A 17,773-nucleotide genomic window follows, 5' to 3' on the forward strand; every position below is an offset into this window, starting at 1 on the left:
CCATTTTGTAAAGGTGCACAAACACACATAAAAGCATTAATCAATGAAGGGACTATATTTTGATTGTGTCGAAGATGTAGATTTCCGTCCCAGACAGGTTTCACTGCATAGTGATATTTCGGCTTACGAAGTTTTAGAGCGTAATTTTCTGGAACGATATATTTCGTTAGTCGAGATATCACTGTCTTGTAACGTGTGAGTTTGAATGCCATCTATCTTTTACAAAAGACAACTAAAAAGAAAAAGATATTTTTACTCAGCCGTTTTGAGAGAGAGCAGCTTTTATCCGACTATTCCCGCAGCCTGAGGGTTAAAGAAGTTTTCTTATACAAAAAATATATAAGATAAAATATTTTTTAAATTAAAACAACTGTGTGCAGCTGAAATTTATGGAGCAATGACGAAGAGATAAACGGAACTCTAATCCCAATCAAAGTTATAACTTGATCTCTGTCATACATCAAAATACTGTAAATTAATGAAATAAAATGTACGGAGCCATCGTAATGGTATTTTGATTTTATTCAGTGTTACAATTCTTCCTATTGCAATGAAAATGCAAATGAAACAAAACCAGCGGTCTTTCCTTTCAAGTTTCTTGAATAAACTCGACTGATAATTCCGTGAATATCTTCGGGTACTCTACGTGTACCATGTGAGTTGCATCAACGACTTCTTTGAGTGTAGCTTTTGGAAACATTTCCAAGATTTTGTCTTTTCCATCCATTCTGAAAACAATAAAGAACTATGATAACAACAAAAAATCCAATAGGCCCTATACACACAATAAGTAGATCAGCATTTTCTTTCAAGGAATATCGATGTGTGCGACAGTGAATAAACTACATCACATGGGAATATATATATAAGGTCTTCGGGGGCTAAAGGTGTCAAAAATTTCTTTCTTGTACTGAGAGAATCGCACATGCTTTACTTATGAAAATACTGCGAAGTCCATAGGGTACAGTTCAATGTTTTTTATTCATGTTTTCTACCAGTCTCTCGTGTGCACTGTCGGTACGAGATCTTGGCTTCTCATACTTTCCTATGGGAAAAATCCCCTGCCTTTAAGGAACATTAAACTTTCTATTCAATTTAGGCCCCCAATTTTTTCTCAAATTTTGGAAATATTTTTATACAATTTAACGAAAGCTTTTAGAATATTTAGTTGCTGGTTATCTTTTTTTTAAACTTCCATTTTAACCATTTTTAAAACCTTCCCAAAATTTACTTATTCATTTTGTACCATGGAATGTTTTAAAATAATTTTAATGAGAAATCTTCTCGTTAAAGAATGCAGCACCTAAGTGCTGAGAGACACACAAAGTTTCAAGACATTTGAACGATATTTTGCTTCCGAAGTCGGAAATAGGATGGCATTGCTTCAAGAACACATGACACATTCCTCAGAAACACACTGGACAACTGTTTACAGAACATGCACGGTACATTTCGACATGGACCAAGTTCTTCAGAGGAATGTTTAGGAGGTGCATGTGCAGTTTAGCAGTAGCATATGGACATAAGGGCAGCATAAGGCTAAGTGCTTAGGCTAGCTAAATTTAAATAAGTGACGCGTAGTAAACGCTGTGCACCGACTGAGTAAAATTTGAAGCCAATCACATGATTTGAAACACCATCTGCACAAGCTGATGTAATCACAGCCCAAATGCTATTAAACACTTGATTGAGTACCGTTTGTATACCTGCAAATGTGCAGAGAAACTAAAGGTGACCATATTGAACTTTATTAACCTGCAAATAAACTCTTGGATTTGCCTTATTTAAGAGGTCTTTAACCTTTCAGACAATGTGGGCTGAATTGAGACTTCCCATTGAACCCGCGGGCCACCAACTCATATAGTTTGGTGTCATCTTAATAGTAGGGGCTAATGGGGGTCCGAGTTATGACCCAGAGGCAAAAATAATTGGAGACAACTTTTACTTATTCTAAAATTATTTCTTTCATTAATGATCAATCTCGATTAGTGCTTTTTATATGTCTTTGGATAAGTCTTTTTTTCACTAATTCTGAAACTTTTTTCATTAATTACAGATTAAATTAATTAATTCTAATTAATTAGTGGTTAGGAAACCACTAAGTGGCATGGGTGTCTACTAACACTAACAAATTCCCTGGACGGATCATGCTGATCCCTTGCGAATACGTGAAGATGGCGTTATTTATTTAAAAAAAAAATTTAATCTGAAATCACTTTAAATGATTCGTAGTTATTTGCTTCGGTAATTCTGAAATTATTTTTCTTCTCAATATATCTTGAAATAATTTCTTTGAATAATTACGCAATTATTCTTTTATTGATAGTGAAAAAATTTCTATAAGTAGTCATGTTCGGTTCTCTCTCACTATAAGGCATTAATTTTGGATACCTTTAGCGCGGACACCCTGTATTTGTTCTCTGCGGTCATAAGGGAAAAGTACTTACACTCGGAATAAGGATTTGGTACCGCAGATGAAAAGGGCATCACCGTTGAATACTTTATCGAACTTCTTGGACAACATATCAGAAAGGACATTATCGCCGTTCAAAACTTCGTAGTTTGTTTTCCAACGAAAACCACCGTCTTCAGACTTTTCTAATTCATTGTCGACGTTGTAGTTTCCACGAGCTTGTTCATTCATAGGCTCCTAAATAATCGGAAAAATGACCGTAATATAAAGTATCTACTAGTATCCATGGTGATTACTAAAAATTGAGCGCACAGAACAAAATTTAATAAAACTACATTAAGAGAATCAAAGACTTTTTTGATCACCTTCATAAATTCCATAATCTTCTCGAAAAGGAAATCAGAGACTATACGTTGCCCTTCATCCAAGTCCGCATCAGCTGGTATCATGTCCAAACATTTCACCTTCAGATGTAATAAACCACGCAACTGATTGACAAAATCACCTTCGAGACCGCAAGGAGTCATGTCTTCAATGATTATTTTCTCTACTTTTTCAGGCTGAAGGAAATGACAATTGGCCTCATTAAAAAATAAATTAAATGTAAAATTTTCATATTGTGATGAACAAAAATTGATTGTGACGATCAATAGAATGAAGAGCTAATTCATCATTTCTATTATTTAATGTTACTGCAATAAGTTTCGATAAAGAAGAAAAATTCTATTCGAAGCTGTATTATGTTTGAAAAAATTTTTTTTTAACGTTTTAAAATAAAATTATAAATGTGACGAAACCTAATAAATAAGGTAAATATCAAACCGATAATATGAGATTCAAGTTAGCGAATAGGAGATAAGCACAAAGGGTGAAAGATTCGTTTTTCATTCCCACAGAAATTCATTTCAGCCACACTTCACGTTCTGAACAACTGCTAACGAATTGTACCATCGACATGGCAAAGTATGTTAGTCACAAAATATCAAAAAATTATGTTTCTCGCGCATAAAATAGTATAGGCCCATGCCGGTGCCCTGGTGAAGCTAGTCATTCGCTACAAGAAATGGCTTAGTTCCTTCTGCTATCCAAAGATGGCGTTAACGTTTTCAATAGGCTCACAAACGTTTTGTTTGTTGCTCACCTAAAATTTGACTATTGTGACACATGCTTTCCCACGTCGACGCGACAATTAATGAAAATACTCGAAAATATTGTGTTAATATGTGCCTGACGGTTACGTTTTTCCATTCAAGATTTCAAGAGTTATGTGCATAGGCGGAGATAGACGAACGTATGGGGGAGGGGCACTGTCGTTATTGCTGGGGGGCACGATGATCATAATGTCAGTTCATATATACACATATGCATTAGATCAAAGAAGACTCCCACATTTATTGCCTGTATTATATAATTTTGATAAAATCTTTCACTTATTACTTAATTGTTTTTTTCGACTACTATCAAAAAACATTAGTTTTGGTTTCTTTTTTTAAATAAATTCAAAAACTAAACTAAGAAAATTTACTGTTTTGTTAATATTTTTTTGAAATTTGGAAAAAAAGAGTTTCAATGAATTTAAGAACCCCATCGTGTGAAATTATCGAATTTTAAAGTTGGGGGGGGGGGGGCAAAAATCCTGATTATGGCCCTGCCCGTAAGTCCTAACTCGTAGAGAAATGGTTCCAATTTCAGTAATGCTCAAAATGTGTTCACAAATCACTCTATACCAGTTTGAGAGTGAAAATACAGTGTCATAAAATCAAAAAATCTAAATTTTTACACGGGTCTTAAAATTAGAAATCGATTGCCCTGTCTCTTCTAAAGCCAACCAACCGAAAACAAATCACGTTTGTAAGTAATATATTTGAATTAAAAAATCGGAGAAAGGAACAGCATAAACTAACGGACAATGCTCTTTTCTCCTCATTTAAACTGTTCTTTTCCAATTTTTCTCCACTTTTTGAATTTTAATATTTCAACAAATATTGCAATTAGAAACGTGCTATTTTTTGTTGGCCTCAGGAAGAAAGACAAGACACCCACTTTCTAATTGTGTTTTTTAAGACAGGGCATGCTTACCAAAATTTATTTATTTAGTGACATGTTGCATTTTCACTCTTAATACTGATACAGGGTGGTTTTTGAACATTTTGAGAATTTTTTAAAATTGGATTCATTCTCCTGCAATGAACGGTTGGTGAAATGAATTTCCAGTTAGGACTTACAGGACGCCATGTATATACAGTCGGCCCCCCGTATTCGCGGGGGTTACGTTCCGGGGGTGACCGCGAATACGGGAAATCCGCGAATAACCGAAACCATAGTTTTCTTCTTGTATATCTCGTTTATTGAACATTATGGGGAAGAGCAGGGTGACGCAGAGGATAGAACGAAATGTAAAATCGGGTGCAGCGATTGTTGGCGATGTTTTCTGAAAGAACATTGTGATTTCTGCTTGTCGTGTCTTCTTCATATCATCAAGTATGTTGTAATATGATGACAAGGCTTTCTGTACCAATTTTTCTAAATGTGAAGAGCGTACCATATGGGGATCTATGCCATGAAAACAATCCATTGCTGATTTGAACGTGCGAAGCCTTTCCGCTATGTTACTCATGGTGAACCTGTCTTCTACTTCTTTATCTTGATCTTCATCTGGTACCGCTTCAGTTTCAGGTGCAGTCAACCTGCATTAATTCCTCCTCGGTCAACACCTCTGAATTGCTATTAATTTAGCTGTTCGACTTCCTCTATATCCACATCATTGAACCCTTCTCCACCCCCCTGTTTCGCTAACGTGACAATGTCTTTTATAGTCTCTTCAGTTGGCTCTGTAGAAGTGGTTGTATCCTTTAGTGCACATTGTGGCAAAAGATTAATCCAACCCAAGAGGACTGTTTCTCTCTTGGGGGCTGCCTCGGCTCTGGTGATGACAGTAATGTCATTAGCGAGCCATTCTAAATATGCACAACTCAAATTTTGAAAACAAAACACATGAATGACGATTTCTGAGTGTTGCAAAAAAAATTCCAATAAAGGAAAAAAAACCGCGAATACGGGAGGCCGACTGTATGTTTGTTTGACATTTGGTTAAATGTTTGGCGTATTTATTGTCATGCTCATGTCATTATCAAATCTAAGCTCGGCATGCTAATAACATAAGATAAAATAATGCAAATAAACCGCGAAATATTTTTTGGTAATAATAGAGTTTTTTTCTCGATGGAAATGAAAAACAATTGCGGACTCTAATCGAAAAAGAAACTTTTTGCAATGCGAATACGGCGATATATATATATAAGCGAAAGTTCAAAGATAAGGTGCCGAAATGCCTTGTATAATACATATTTCTTTTAAGAATTGAAAAATTCAAAACTTTCATTATCATTTCCAATCTTCTAAATAATCAGTCAACATGTTGTAATTTTTTTTCTGTCCCCCTTCAAATGCTCCTTCGCACCCCCCTTCCCGGTGAAGAACCACTGGTTTAGACGTTACATTAATGCTAACTTACGTGCTTGCCGGCAACTTCCATTGCAGTTCTCCCACCCATGCTGTGGCCAATAAAAATAGCTTTTCGAATTTTGTGCTGATCCATGAAGTGATTGACGTCCTCACCCAAGATCTCAAAGTCAAATGCGCCGCTCCGTTCAGAGTCACCGTGGTTTCGAGCGTCGAGTTTATAGACCTACAAAAATAAAATACGGGAAAACTGTGAAATACTTCATTTAAAGATTCCGACTATATACGTTGAAAACGTCACTTTGGATATCAATTTTTATTTTTTTATTTTTTATAAACGCTTCATTTCTCTTGTCATTCCAAGACAGGCCTTGTTTTGTTCATATGACGCTCAGAACCGAAGTTACGTACACTTTAGTGTGCTGCGTTTTTACATAGAAGTAATAAAAACTTTGAAAGCGTTTAACCAAGAATACTATTTTTGACATTTTACTTGAGTTCGAAACATGATTTCTAAAAATTTATTCATAGTATCAGTACGAAATTTTAATATAATATTCTGCTATATATTGTTATATATTCTGCTATATGTTGTTGCCGCTGTGGTGGTCGAGTGGTTATAGTGACGGACTCGCGATGCGAGGATCCGGGTTCGAACCCCACAGTGGTGGTCGGCTGAAGTTGGTTTTCTGTGGTTCCCAATTTCAAGGCGCGAATGCGAGCCGATATCCCCGTTAAAAAGTCTCGCCACAGAGAGCAACAGGCCTACAACGTTACAAATATTCAATCATTACACTTCACTTAAAATTTAAAGTATAGATGGCAGCACTGAAATATCATACACAACACTAGCTACACACTCAGACTGTTAGGTGCACTCACTTTGTTCCAGACTCTGCCACGAAGCTGGGCTGGAAGAGGTCTCGGCAACGGGATAACTCCGGTGGCAGAGACCCTGGCGTTCATTCATTCATTGCTATATATTGTTAAGATCGTGAACTAAAAATCTAGGATCCATCACATATATGTGTCTAGTTACAGTGTTTTACAGACTATATGTAGAATGAAATTCCAAAAACTTCACACTAATATTAACAGATTTGAGTGAAACTTATGAGCATGTACAATCTTTTAAATTTTGGCTCTTAACTTGCACTATTATTAGCTGAATGTACTGTGAAAAATAAAACAAAACATTCCATTCATATAATCTTTTGCAATCGCGTTTCGAATATCACATGAATTTTGCTCAAAATGTTTCATAGAGAATGACAAGGTAGTCCAAAATTTATTATTGTTTTCATAATTTTGGGACACTTTCTAACAAAAAATGTTATTAAAGTTCACTCCAGTACTAGTTTACAGACACGGCCGCAAGTTTTGAAGCGAATACTTTTTTGAGTATACCAACATAAGGAAATTAGTATCATCGGACTTGTACTTCGAATAGCTAAAAGACGATATACCAATGTTGTCTATTTGAGTTGTGAACTTCTCGAGGTACAGCGTAAAACAATTTCGTTACGAATGCGGGCCCCGAATTAGATGCCCAAATTGGTATATTGGTATTATTGGAAACGTTTAAACTTTTTTGAAACACGCTGTTGCCGAGGATGGCCCCTCTATTATCCCGAGCAACTTATTATCACACTTCAATTCAATACACAAAAACAAAATATATATATATATATATATGTCTGTACTTTACGGTGTGTGGCATCGGCTAATGCTTGATCCAGGTTGTTCCAGTCTTCTTTCGAGCGTGTCATGCCATGCAATAATAAGATTGGGGCAAGTTCGTCATTCGCACCAGTTGACGGCTCTGTTACCGAGTACGCAATTTTAATAGGTGTCCAGCTATGGAAGTAGAAAAATAAGGATGGTAATTATTTTGTGACACCATGCAGTTTTACTGCACCTCAAATGCGGTTGTAATATTTTTTCGAAACATTCACGAGTCAAATCATGACATTGCATAAAGTTAGAGTGCCGGTTTTACGTAAAAGCATCGTCCTGACAAAAATATGACATGCAAATTTTTAAAATTTACAACATATAATAAAACATCTGGCGATGTTTTCTTCTGTATATATTTCAACGCGATGATATATACTGTATAAACTGCATGAAACAAAGTCAGCCCCCAACATAATGAATTCGTACCCGGAAATTACTCGAATTGTATCCCTTCAAATAAGCTTCCCCACACCCATATAAAAAAACGGAGATTCATTATTAATTCCCACAGCACATCCCTAAAATACCTTACCATACATACACCTTGTACATATTCCTCCGAGGAATTTCTATTTATTTGGTGCATGCCAGAATGTGTTGCGTGTGTATACCTAACGTATTTATGTTTTTAAAATTGAGAGTGTTTGTGTTATATTGGTGATGCCATCTCTCTTTAATTATAGAAGTGAAAGTGTCAGTTGCTTGAATTTTCGTGTTACGCAAGTATCGGGGCGAAATGTCTGCGTGTTGAGAGCACGTAGCGTTACGTTGGAACCCCATTCTGTTATCTGCATATGAAATATAAAAAATGCTGAACATCAGACTGCTTAAAATATCCCGCTGAGCTGAATGAACATTTTTATTTCGGTGGTATCAAGGACCCTCACGTGCACAGAACGGTTTTTTTGCGCTCAGAGGTTCGATATCTTTACAGAATGACAGACTAACATACTACTTTTAGAATTTGGGGAATTTTTTTCTGCTCGCAAAATATTCTGTGTACACAGAAGCATTCTCAGACTGTAAACGTCCAAATTTAGCAACCTTATTCACCATGAAAAAATGGTGCTTTTCTTAGTTACTTTTGATCATAGCCAACAAACGGGTAAAAATAAAATTAATTTTTTCAGCACAAATATGTCTTCTAGAAAATATTAAAAATAATTATACAGTACACACAATATTATATTACATGTGAGAAACACGTGAATGAACTGGAACCCCTTTTGCCACCCATCAAATAAAACTGTTGTAATTCTTCGATTGAAATTAGCAACCGGTTTCTGATTAATGTGCCGCATGAAAAAGACAACATGATGCGATAATAGTTAATATTTTTTAAGCAATAATATTACTTTCATTACCAACTGTGTCTTTGTTGCTGTTTGTATGTTGTAAAATAACGTTAGTAAAACTTGCGTAGTGCAGTCACCCTTTGCTTTCTGTGATCATAATCCTGAACCAGAATCGAACTTTTCTTTTCTTCTATTCCTTTCGATTGCGAGGATGGAAAAATTTCACGAGTTTTATTCATGCTATTTTGCAACACACACGCACATAAATAACAACTGTTAAAATTTCGAATCAAACTCGTTCATTCAACCAATATTATAGCTTGAAAAATGTGAATAAATATCATATTGCTTTTTTTTCATGCAACGCATTAATCAAAAACCGGTCACTAATTCCGATCAAAGAATTATAACTTTTTTATTTGACAGGTGGCAGCAAAAGTTTCAGTCCGAAGATGTTTCTTATATCGTGCCTCTCATACCAGAAGCATGAACATGCAATTTCTTTTTTGTGTTTATCAGCTGATTGGATCCCTTATTTTTCTATCTAAGTTTTGTCAGAGAGACAAGCATGTTTAATCCGTCTTGAACATGTTGAAAGCATGTTACAAAGTATTTTATGGAAATGATACTCATAGAGTAGCATGGGTAGAGTAAACATTGAAACGTCATTCCCACGCTTTAGAAATTTGCATATCCATGTTTTAGGCATAAAGAGGCCGATATCTAATATAACGCTGCAGTAGTTCTAAACCTTTTTTTAGCCCATGGCACCTTTGGATCATTTTTTTTCTCTTGCCCCCCCCCCGACCGTCTTACCCTGGGACCCTACTCTCATCCAGGACTCTGGTTCAGGCTAGGCGGGACCCAGAGTGGTGTGTCGGGAAGGTTGATGTATAGTGTAGGTTCGTTGGATTTTTCCGTATTTTACACGGCCTTAATTACATAATATACAGAAATACTAAAATACACCTGATGAAAGAAGTAATTTTAGAAATATTGGAAAAATAATTCATGTATCTATATATGTATATATAATTGAAGAAAATTTATAATTTACTAGCTGTTACCCGCGGCTTAGATCACGTGGATTTGGTAATCTGAAAATTACTAGACGATGATTTGCCCATACAGTATTTGAACTTATCATGATCCCCGTAGAGCTGAATTAGCGATAAATAGAGAAGCCTTGTTCACCTTAAAAAAAGGAAGAGAGGCGGGAGAAGAAAGAAAAGAAAGAAGAGTGGAGAGGAACAGTTACAGTGATATATTGGATAAGAGAGTATTAGTACAGTGCCTTGCTTTTTTTTCGCCTTCACCTACAAACTTTTTTTGTAGTTTCTTCTTTACCTTTTTTTGTGTTCCTTTTCTCACTTCTATGTACAGTATATAAGGATTATCTGAGAAAGATACACTACATGTCTGTGTAAGCGGGGCGAGGGGAGGAAATAAAGCTGAGGAGGACCTCCACCATCGTTATCTCGTTGAGATATCATGATCATTTTTGTCGCACCACGGTCATTTTCTGCACACGAGGGCTAATTAGACCGGGACCTACAATTTATTGCCGATTCCGAACGTCAGGCTTGTTTTTTATACTCGTCGAGGGGTTGGCGCGCTAACCCCTCGATGGGGGACTGCTTGCGGTAGTAATTTTTTCCCGCGGTCTTGTCGCCGTTTTTGTTGTACCCCTGTGTCAGGAAATTTTTCTGATAAGGACGAACCGGTTATCGAACTCGCGACACCTCTAAACATCCTTTGGTACTTTAAGCGAGTATCTTATCGACCTGGGCTACCGCGCCCTTGAGATAGCACAAGATACATCAGGAAAAAAAGAGATTGAAAAAGAATCAGCTCGATTGAAGTTATTCCACTGGCGCATGGACGCAATATTACGTCCCTGATCGTAAAGGGATTAAACTCCGTTTTCACCGGGGATTGATTTTTGAAAATCCTCTTCTTAGTGAGTCTACATCATGAAATAAAACTATTGACCAAAAATTTCATGTTTATAACTTCAGCGATTTCGGCTCGACGAGGATGCATCAGTCAGTAAATCAGTTAAGACATGTTATTTTATGCAATTTATGAAAACATAGTAATAGAATTACTGAAAGCAATGATTACAAAATTACTAATAGAAATAATATTTCAGCATTATTGAGAATAATTTCAGTATTGTCAAGAGTAAATAATTCATTAAAAAAATAAATTTTTGATATAAGTAATTTCATAAATGATGAAAATTTAAATTAGTGGAAAATTAATTTCGAACTATCGGGAGAAATTTCAGACTAAATAAAATAAATAATTGGTTTAAAAAAAATTATTAATCAATTAATGAAAGTAAGTTATTTGCAAATAAATTAAAAACTCCAATTCTCTCAATAAAAGAAAATAAATACAGAGTAAACAAAAGTGTTCAATAAATTTGGCCTATTTGAAACCGGGAATACCACGGCATAACCGAACGGCCCGCGGTTTCGTGAAAAGTACAATTTGGTCCGCAATGTCTTAAAGGTTGAAGAGCCCTGGCATACCCGGTCATTTTTATAGTGAAAATTTCTCTCTCGCGCATAATTCAAATCCGTTATAGCATTTCTCAATAGCAAAAAACTAAAATTTATACGTTATTACTCACTTGCTCATGGCTATTGTTTGCAGTTAACGTATAAACTTGAACAAAACAGACGTTTTCCGCTTTTTTTTTCAGCTTATCAGAGCCACCAGAAATCCAAAGAACGATAACAACAGTAAATTTCGCTCAACGTTTGTTGCTGTTAAGTAACTACATCAGCATCCGAGTAGTGAATTTCTACTGCCAAATAATGTTTCCATTAAGCGCTAGGAGGCGTTCCAAAAGGAAGCCGAAACAAGGTCGTCAGTCAATCATTTTCACTCGTGATTTCAAATGAAAAGAAACTTCAGCCAAGGACACTCAGTATTACTCACACCAAATAATATAATAATAATGAAAATGGTAAAAAAGAAGAAGAAGAAGAAGAAGCGCTTGAGCTCTTTTCCTATCAGGACGAGTAAGAATTTGAAATAATAATAATAAATGCTTATCTATATAAAAAATGGTGATTGTGGTTTTCTAGTGGAAGTTCGTGTTCCCGAATTTTTCTCAGATTGATTATAAAATTATTAAAGAAACAGACAAAAGAATAGAAATTCCTGACATCTCAAATTTTTCTGACTCTTGATTGATAGTATCAATCAATCAATTTTTATTTTTACCTCTGTTCAGGCAATTGCCCGCTACAGGAAAAAGTTGGTGAAGTGTGTGTGATAAAAAAAATCTGGGTGAGAATATCGCGCAATAGAACTGCACTTTCCAGGTTGTTACTGGTCGTAATATATCGAAGCGTGGGAACAGACACACTCCTTCCCACTCTACCCTAACCTGATATTCTTTTCTTCCAAACTGAGTGCATCTCTCATCTACAGTCTCTAAAGGGGACGTTCTACGATTCAAGCGGCGTCACGGGGGGATGCGGCAATGAGCTAATATCGCGTAAGCGACAGAGCCCGGTCGTGCTTGGTCTGGTCTGTTGAGTTAATTGTACACCCTGCATTCTCTTAGGGAAAGTTAATGAAACTGCCTTTATCCGGCACAAACCGCAAGATGGTTCAGGCAACCGTTTTTGGAGGGAATGGGGGGGGGGGGGTAAATAGGAAATCTTACGTTATTTCCGTTCCACTTTTTCTGATTTTGATTTGAAACTTCGCACCGCTCCCCAAAAGAAGTTTCACTTCAAAAACATAAAAAAGTGCAAAGAACATAATCTCACACAACGAAAGGAATAATATAAAATTACAAAAAAATAAAATGAATGCGCACGGGGGAGGGGGGGGGGATGAAGAGTGGATAAAGAAAGGTCTCGAAAATTTTCAGAAACTAGATTATTTTCTGCAGTTTGGAAAAATATATTTATTTATTTTTTTATTTATAAAGGGATCTCATTACAATGGAAACGAAAGTGCATTAGTAATCTTTTCGCCGTGAGATACACAAATTGACATTGAAGAAATCCTCTAGCCCAAAGCTTTGCTTGTTTTTTGTTTTAAAAAGCTAAATTTTTTTCCCTCTGAAGACGACACCCATTGTATGCAATAGCAGTTTTTTGTATTTGCCTTATTCATTGAACTCCGTAATTACTGGTTAAATATTTTTTTCCTTCGGCAAAGTTGACCTACGTTTCCAAGTAAGCTTTATGCACGCACGAAATGATGCCAATCGCAGAAGAATAGGATGATGTAGTAGCTGAATGGTTGCGATTATGTTGCGATTTACGGATTCCGTTATGTTAAACTGAATAATTTGAACTTTTTCTTGCAGTCCCGCTTTTTGAAATGTCTCGCCAGAGAGAGGTCCAAACCTACAACAGTATAAATGTTAAATCATTACACCGCACTCATGGTTTGAAAAATAGATGGCAGCTCAAAAATTCACGCACATCACTGTATACGTACTCGGAATGTTGGGTACACATGAACACTTCCGGCACACAACTCAATCAGTGGTAAATTGCCCATAGCGATAGTTTTGCCTGTTTGGAAAAAAGAAATTCCACTTGAAACTTCGACTCAAATAAGTTCAACTTAGTTCTCCATTAGCATAGTGCAGTGGTTCCCAAACTTTTCGAAAAGGCGACCTCTTCCAACAAGGAATTCATCTGCTTCGTACGCTACATAGTGACCATATGTCCCAGTTTTCCGAGGCATGTCCAGTAAATGTGCTGTCCCGAAAACACTTTTCGGAACGCTTTTTTCGGTTTTAATTAGGTGATATTGACTTTCAACAATATTCATTATTTTTTTAAATATTAACTAAATATTTCTTTTGTTTTTTTATGTACATACAGTTCCTTATGCAAGATGGAAGTGTAGCGAGGCATGTACTCCTTGATTGAGGTGATTAAGAAAGAACCATCCGATTTCAAATTACGTTACACTTGAAATCGACCATTAATGAAATTTTTTATAAAACATAGACATCCCCCCCCTTATTTACCATTCTGTGCTTTCAATATTGTAAAAATATACGATTTTGAAATTGGGTGAATCTCTCTAAGTCACCATGCAGGCCTATAAGTATTAACTTGATATATATTGATTACTGTGGAAGTAGAATTAGATAAAATGAGGTTGTATGTTGCATGGTAAGTAGCTCAACTAAGTAAATGGATTTCTTTACTTTTTTTTTTACATATTTTTAAAATAAAAATAAATTTCTTATTTGGACATTTTATTTTAAAGAATCCCTCGCGAACCCCCTAGTTCAGTGACGAAACCCCCAGGGAGTCGTGACGCATGCTTTGAGAACCAGTGGCATAGTGTATTGGAGCTGTTGGTGTTTTTCCGGATTATGGGAAGAAAACAAATACAATCTGTGAAAAAAGGAAGTCGTAAAGGAAGCTGTATGGCTACTTTAAGACAGGGAGTTCTTAACCTATCGTGTGATATTTTTTCCCCATTAGATAACGGCCATGGATTAGCCCTCTGCAGCAATTTTTTCAATGGATCTCCCCGGGTTCCCATGGGATAATTTTCAGTTTCCATCATTGCATAAATGGCACAGTTGGCGCTGAAAAATCGCAATTCATATTACTTTAATTTTTATATGAATACAAAAACAAAAACAAAAAAAAACACGGTGCCCTTGATATCTCCCAAATGACCCTTGAGAACAAGAGTCCTTGTTCCAAGTGAAGGAAACGTCCCTCACTGATTCCAGGAAGTTGATCAATCTTCATTTCATCAACTACTGAAACTAGGTATATAATGGAGGTTTCATATCTACATGCACTCAATGTTGTCAGGTCAAATTAATCTAATTATTTCTGAAAAAGAAAAAGTCTATACTTTACGGTGAGTGGCATCAGATAATGCCTGGTCCACATTGTCCCAGTATTCTTTCGTGGGCGTCATGCCATGCAATAGAATAACAGGCATGAGTTTGTCATTCAAACCCGTTGATGGCTCTGTCACAGCGTACGCAATTTTTATTGGTGACCAGCTATGAAGTGTAAAATAAAATGACAAAATTTTCAAACTCTGATGCTTCTGTAAAGTACTTTCAATATTTTTGATGCAGTTTACGTGCAAAATCACAAAATTTCATTAAGAAAATAAGTTTTTTTTTTTCTAATGGGAAAGAGGAAACAAGGTTTCAACCCTCTAAAACTAAGGTTTCTGAATTCGCATTTATTCTTCTATTATATACGGGAAACGTCATTTCGCTGTAACCCGTACCGTCATCTACCAAATAAACTTACAACTATCAGCATAAATCTTGTAGTAAAGTTTATTATTGGTTTCAAACCGGTATACAACATGAAAATGACCAGTATGTGGTATAATACTATATAACATTTATTTTTGTGCTGAATACTCGTATTTATTTTACGTGCCATAATACCGGTTATATGTTTTTTTTGGTGCTTACCAAGAATAATTTTGGGGCAATTCTTTAAACAACCGGCACTATGGCGAATGAAATTTACGCCGGTATTGAACATAGAAATAAAAATCATACGATATATCATACTATACATCAATAATTTTCATGCAGCATGCCGATTTAAAACTTCATAATAAATAAAAACTTCATAATAAATAAAAACTTCATAATAAATAACTTCATAATAAATAAATAAATAAATAAAACTTCATAATAAATGGTAAATAGTTTCATTTTCATTTAATAGGTGACAGTAGGAGTTTCAGCGCAGTGGTTTTCTATTTCACACAATATTTATTCGCATTCTTTTTCTGTAGCGGGCCACGAGAGTAATTCAAATTTGAATTTATTTATCTCTCAGTGTTCAATCCAAGATAATTTATCCTTCTCTCACTTACACAAATATTTAGGAGAGAAACGTCTTTCGTTCATGCGCTTCACTTCTCCGAAACTATCAAGAAAGCTAAAAAGCCCCCTTGTCAAATATGGCGATGAAATACGGCTCTGTCGATCAATAACAATTCTATACGAAATTATCCGATCTGTTCCCCATGCTTAAACCCTCGCGCCATCTGAAGGATATGGTTCTGTATTCATAGCAAAAGCAGATCGTCGGAAATTAAGAGAGTGGCACCTCTCTCAAACCGCTAAACGCTGGTTTTCGATTCGGGGTCTGTGTCGCCTGTCCCGCATATTACAGCTCCTCAATCATGGAGTGGCTTTGAGAATTAGATCATCCTTGTCAGAAAACTTTCCTGACATAAGGGTACAACAGAAACGGCGACCTGACCACAGAAAAAATTGCTACCGCAGGGAGTCCTCCACCGAGGGGTTAGCGCATCAATCTCTCGATGACTATAAAAAACAAGTTTGCCGTTCGGAATCGGCAATAAATTGTAATTCCCGGTCTAATTAGCCCTTCGTGTGCAGAAAATGACTGTGGTGCGACAAAAATGATCAATGAGAATTAGATACAATGCTTCGCGCACAGTTGTCGAGTCCGCGGATCAGCGGTTTAGGAACACTGGGGTAGAAGAGCACTCGCCCGGTTTGCGAGGAGACGGTGTTTCAATTCCCCGTAGAGGCAACTGACTTTTCTTTCCTGAATTCATTTACTCATAAAGCTAGTAGTCGAAACCCTTGTATGAATTGAGGAAAGTGACATCATCTTCATAGTATTCAGCACATAATAATGTAAAAAGAATAAGTTAACTTATCCACCCAAACTCACAGTCACCCCTAAACCTCTCCATGGAACCCTGGTTAAGAATCACCGAGTTTTAAAGGTATATATCATACGACCGTATTCATTCACAGGGCTTAAACAACAGTCTTAGGGTACGAAAACCGTGCAAACTGGTTTTCGATTCTGACAGTCGTCTCACTACGAATTGGTTAAAAAAACTTGTAATTCAGGTCTTTAACGAATCCGTAGCGCACGGACTGTCAGAAACGTAAAGTCTGCCTGCACCCATGTTTGTAACCTAAAAGGTTTTGTTTTTTAACCAGTCCGTAATGGCGCCGACTCGCAGAATCGGAAACCAGCGCGCACTATGTTCGTACCCAAAGATTATTGTTTGAACCCTCCCGGTGAATACGTAGATATTCATCTATAAATATGATAATTTTGTAATCACTCACTTTGCAGCTTTCGGCATATCTTCAAAGTTTGACAAAAATTTAGTCTTTTTCAGACAAATGAGAAACATTAGGTGAGAAATCAATGGCATTATTTCGATAATGTTCTTTGCGTTCCTTATCTTTGTTACATCGGCGTAATGAATTTTGCCTGCAAATAACACTTCCATCACACGTAAGGAGGCGTCAAACACACACACACGAGGCCAAACGAGGAAGTCTGCCAATCACTTTTTTTTTAAACTCGCTATACAATGAAACCAAGGCCATTCATTACAACTATGACAAAATTAATGGAATAAAAAAACAGAAAAGGATGAAGTTTGTGTGCTATATATCGTTCGTTTATTATGCTATAGATGAGATAGATGCACAAATGAAAGTATGGATTCAGCAAGAACGGAAATATCTCGAAAAACCGTATTGATAACAGTCATTGAACACGCAGCCTCATTGAAAAATTGTATTTGATAGTGAAAAAAATTGAAATGTGCCGATGTAACTGATAATTTTTTTTAAGTGACGGTTACTGAACTCATTTTTACGAGAATAAAAAAAAATTATACAGCTAAAAATAGGAAATTAACTTTATTTCGGAAATCAACTAATTGATGAAAATGTGTTTCTTTCCACTAAGAACTAAAATAAGTTTCATACCTATAGAGATATATCATCAAATTACAATTTTTGTCAAATCATAACAGTGTTACTACTGCAGTCGACCAACGCTGCAGCGATGCTTTTTGTGGATTAAATTTAAATACA

General features: G+C 36.1%; 2 protein-coding genes across 2 annotated transcripts; both read right to left on the bottom strand.

Annotated features, from left to right (window-relative positions):
• Positions 1-504: 504 nt before the first annotated feature.
• LOC149076514 (sn-1-specific diacylglycerol lipase ABHD11-like) lies at positions 505-11,874 on the bottom strand. The gene is made up of 6 exons (XM_089244087.1): positions 11,546-11,874; positions 7,579-7,732; positions 5,928-6,101; positions 2,779-2,973; positions 2,448-2,650; positions 505-728 (listed from the first exon to the last, which is right to left on the bottom strand). Exons 1-6 carry the CDS (start codon positions 11,551-11,553, stop codon positions 590-592), a joined length of 873 nt encoding a protein of 290 aa, XP_089100213.1. The 5' UTR covers positions 11,554-11,874; the 3' UTR covers positions 505-589.
• Positions 11,875-14,766: 2,892 nt separating this feature from the next.
• Positions 14,767-17,188, bottom strand: LOC149076515 (uncharacterized). Its single transcript, XM_089242252.1, has 2 exons — positions 17,012-17,188; positions 14,767-14,926 (listed from the first exon to the last, which is right to left on the bottom strand). Exons 1-2 carry the CDS (start codon positions 17,176-17,178, stop codon positions 14,767-14,769), a joined length of 327 nt encoding a protein of 108 aa, XP_089098378.1. The 5' UTR covers positions 17,179-17,188.
• Positions 17,189-17,773: the final 585 nt, after the last annotated feature.

The sequence above is a fragment of the Pholcus phalangioides genome, unplaced genomic scaffold (genome assembly GCF_987345545.1).
Source record: "Pholcus phalangioides strain wild (caught in Gottingen) unplaced genomic scaffold, Ppha-v1.0 ptg000015l_1, whole genome shotgun sequence".
NCBI classification, from domain to species: Eukaryota; Metazoa; Arthropoda; class Arachnida; order Araneae; family Pholcidae; genus Pholcus; species Pholcus phalangioides.

Bases quoted from the DNA above. Each gene is read 5' to 3' on its own strand.
- LOC149076514 (XM_089244087.1), bottom strand. The intron at 6,102-7,578 runs GTACAGACATAT...TTATTTTTGTAG, and splicing joins CCGATGCCACACACCGTAAA to GTCTATAAACTCGACGCTCG. The intron at 2,651-2,778 runs GTGATCAAAAAA...CCGATTATTTAG, and splicing joins AGATTATGGAATTTATGAAG to GAGCCTATGAATGAACAAGC.
- LOC149076515 (XM_089242252.1), bottom strand. From the start codon at position 17,178: ATGGAAGTGTTATTTGCAGGCAAAATTCATTACGCCGATGTAACAAAG. The intron at 14,927-17,011 runs GTGAGTGATTAC...TACACTTCATAG, and splicing joins GATATGCCGAAAGCTGCAAA to CTGGTCACCAATAAAAATTG.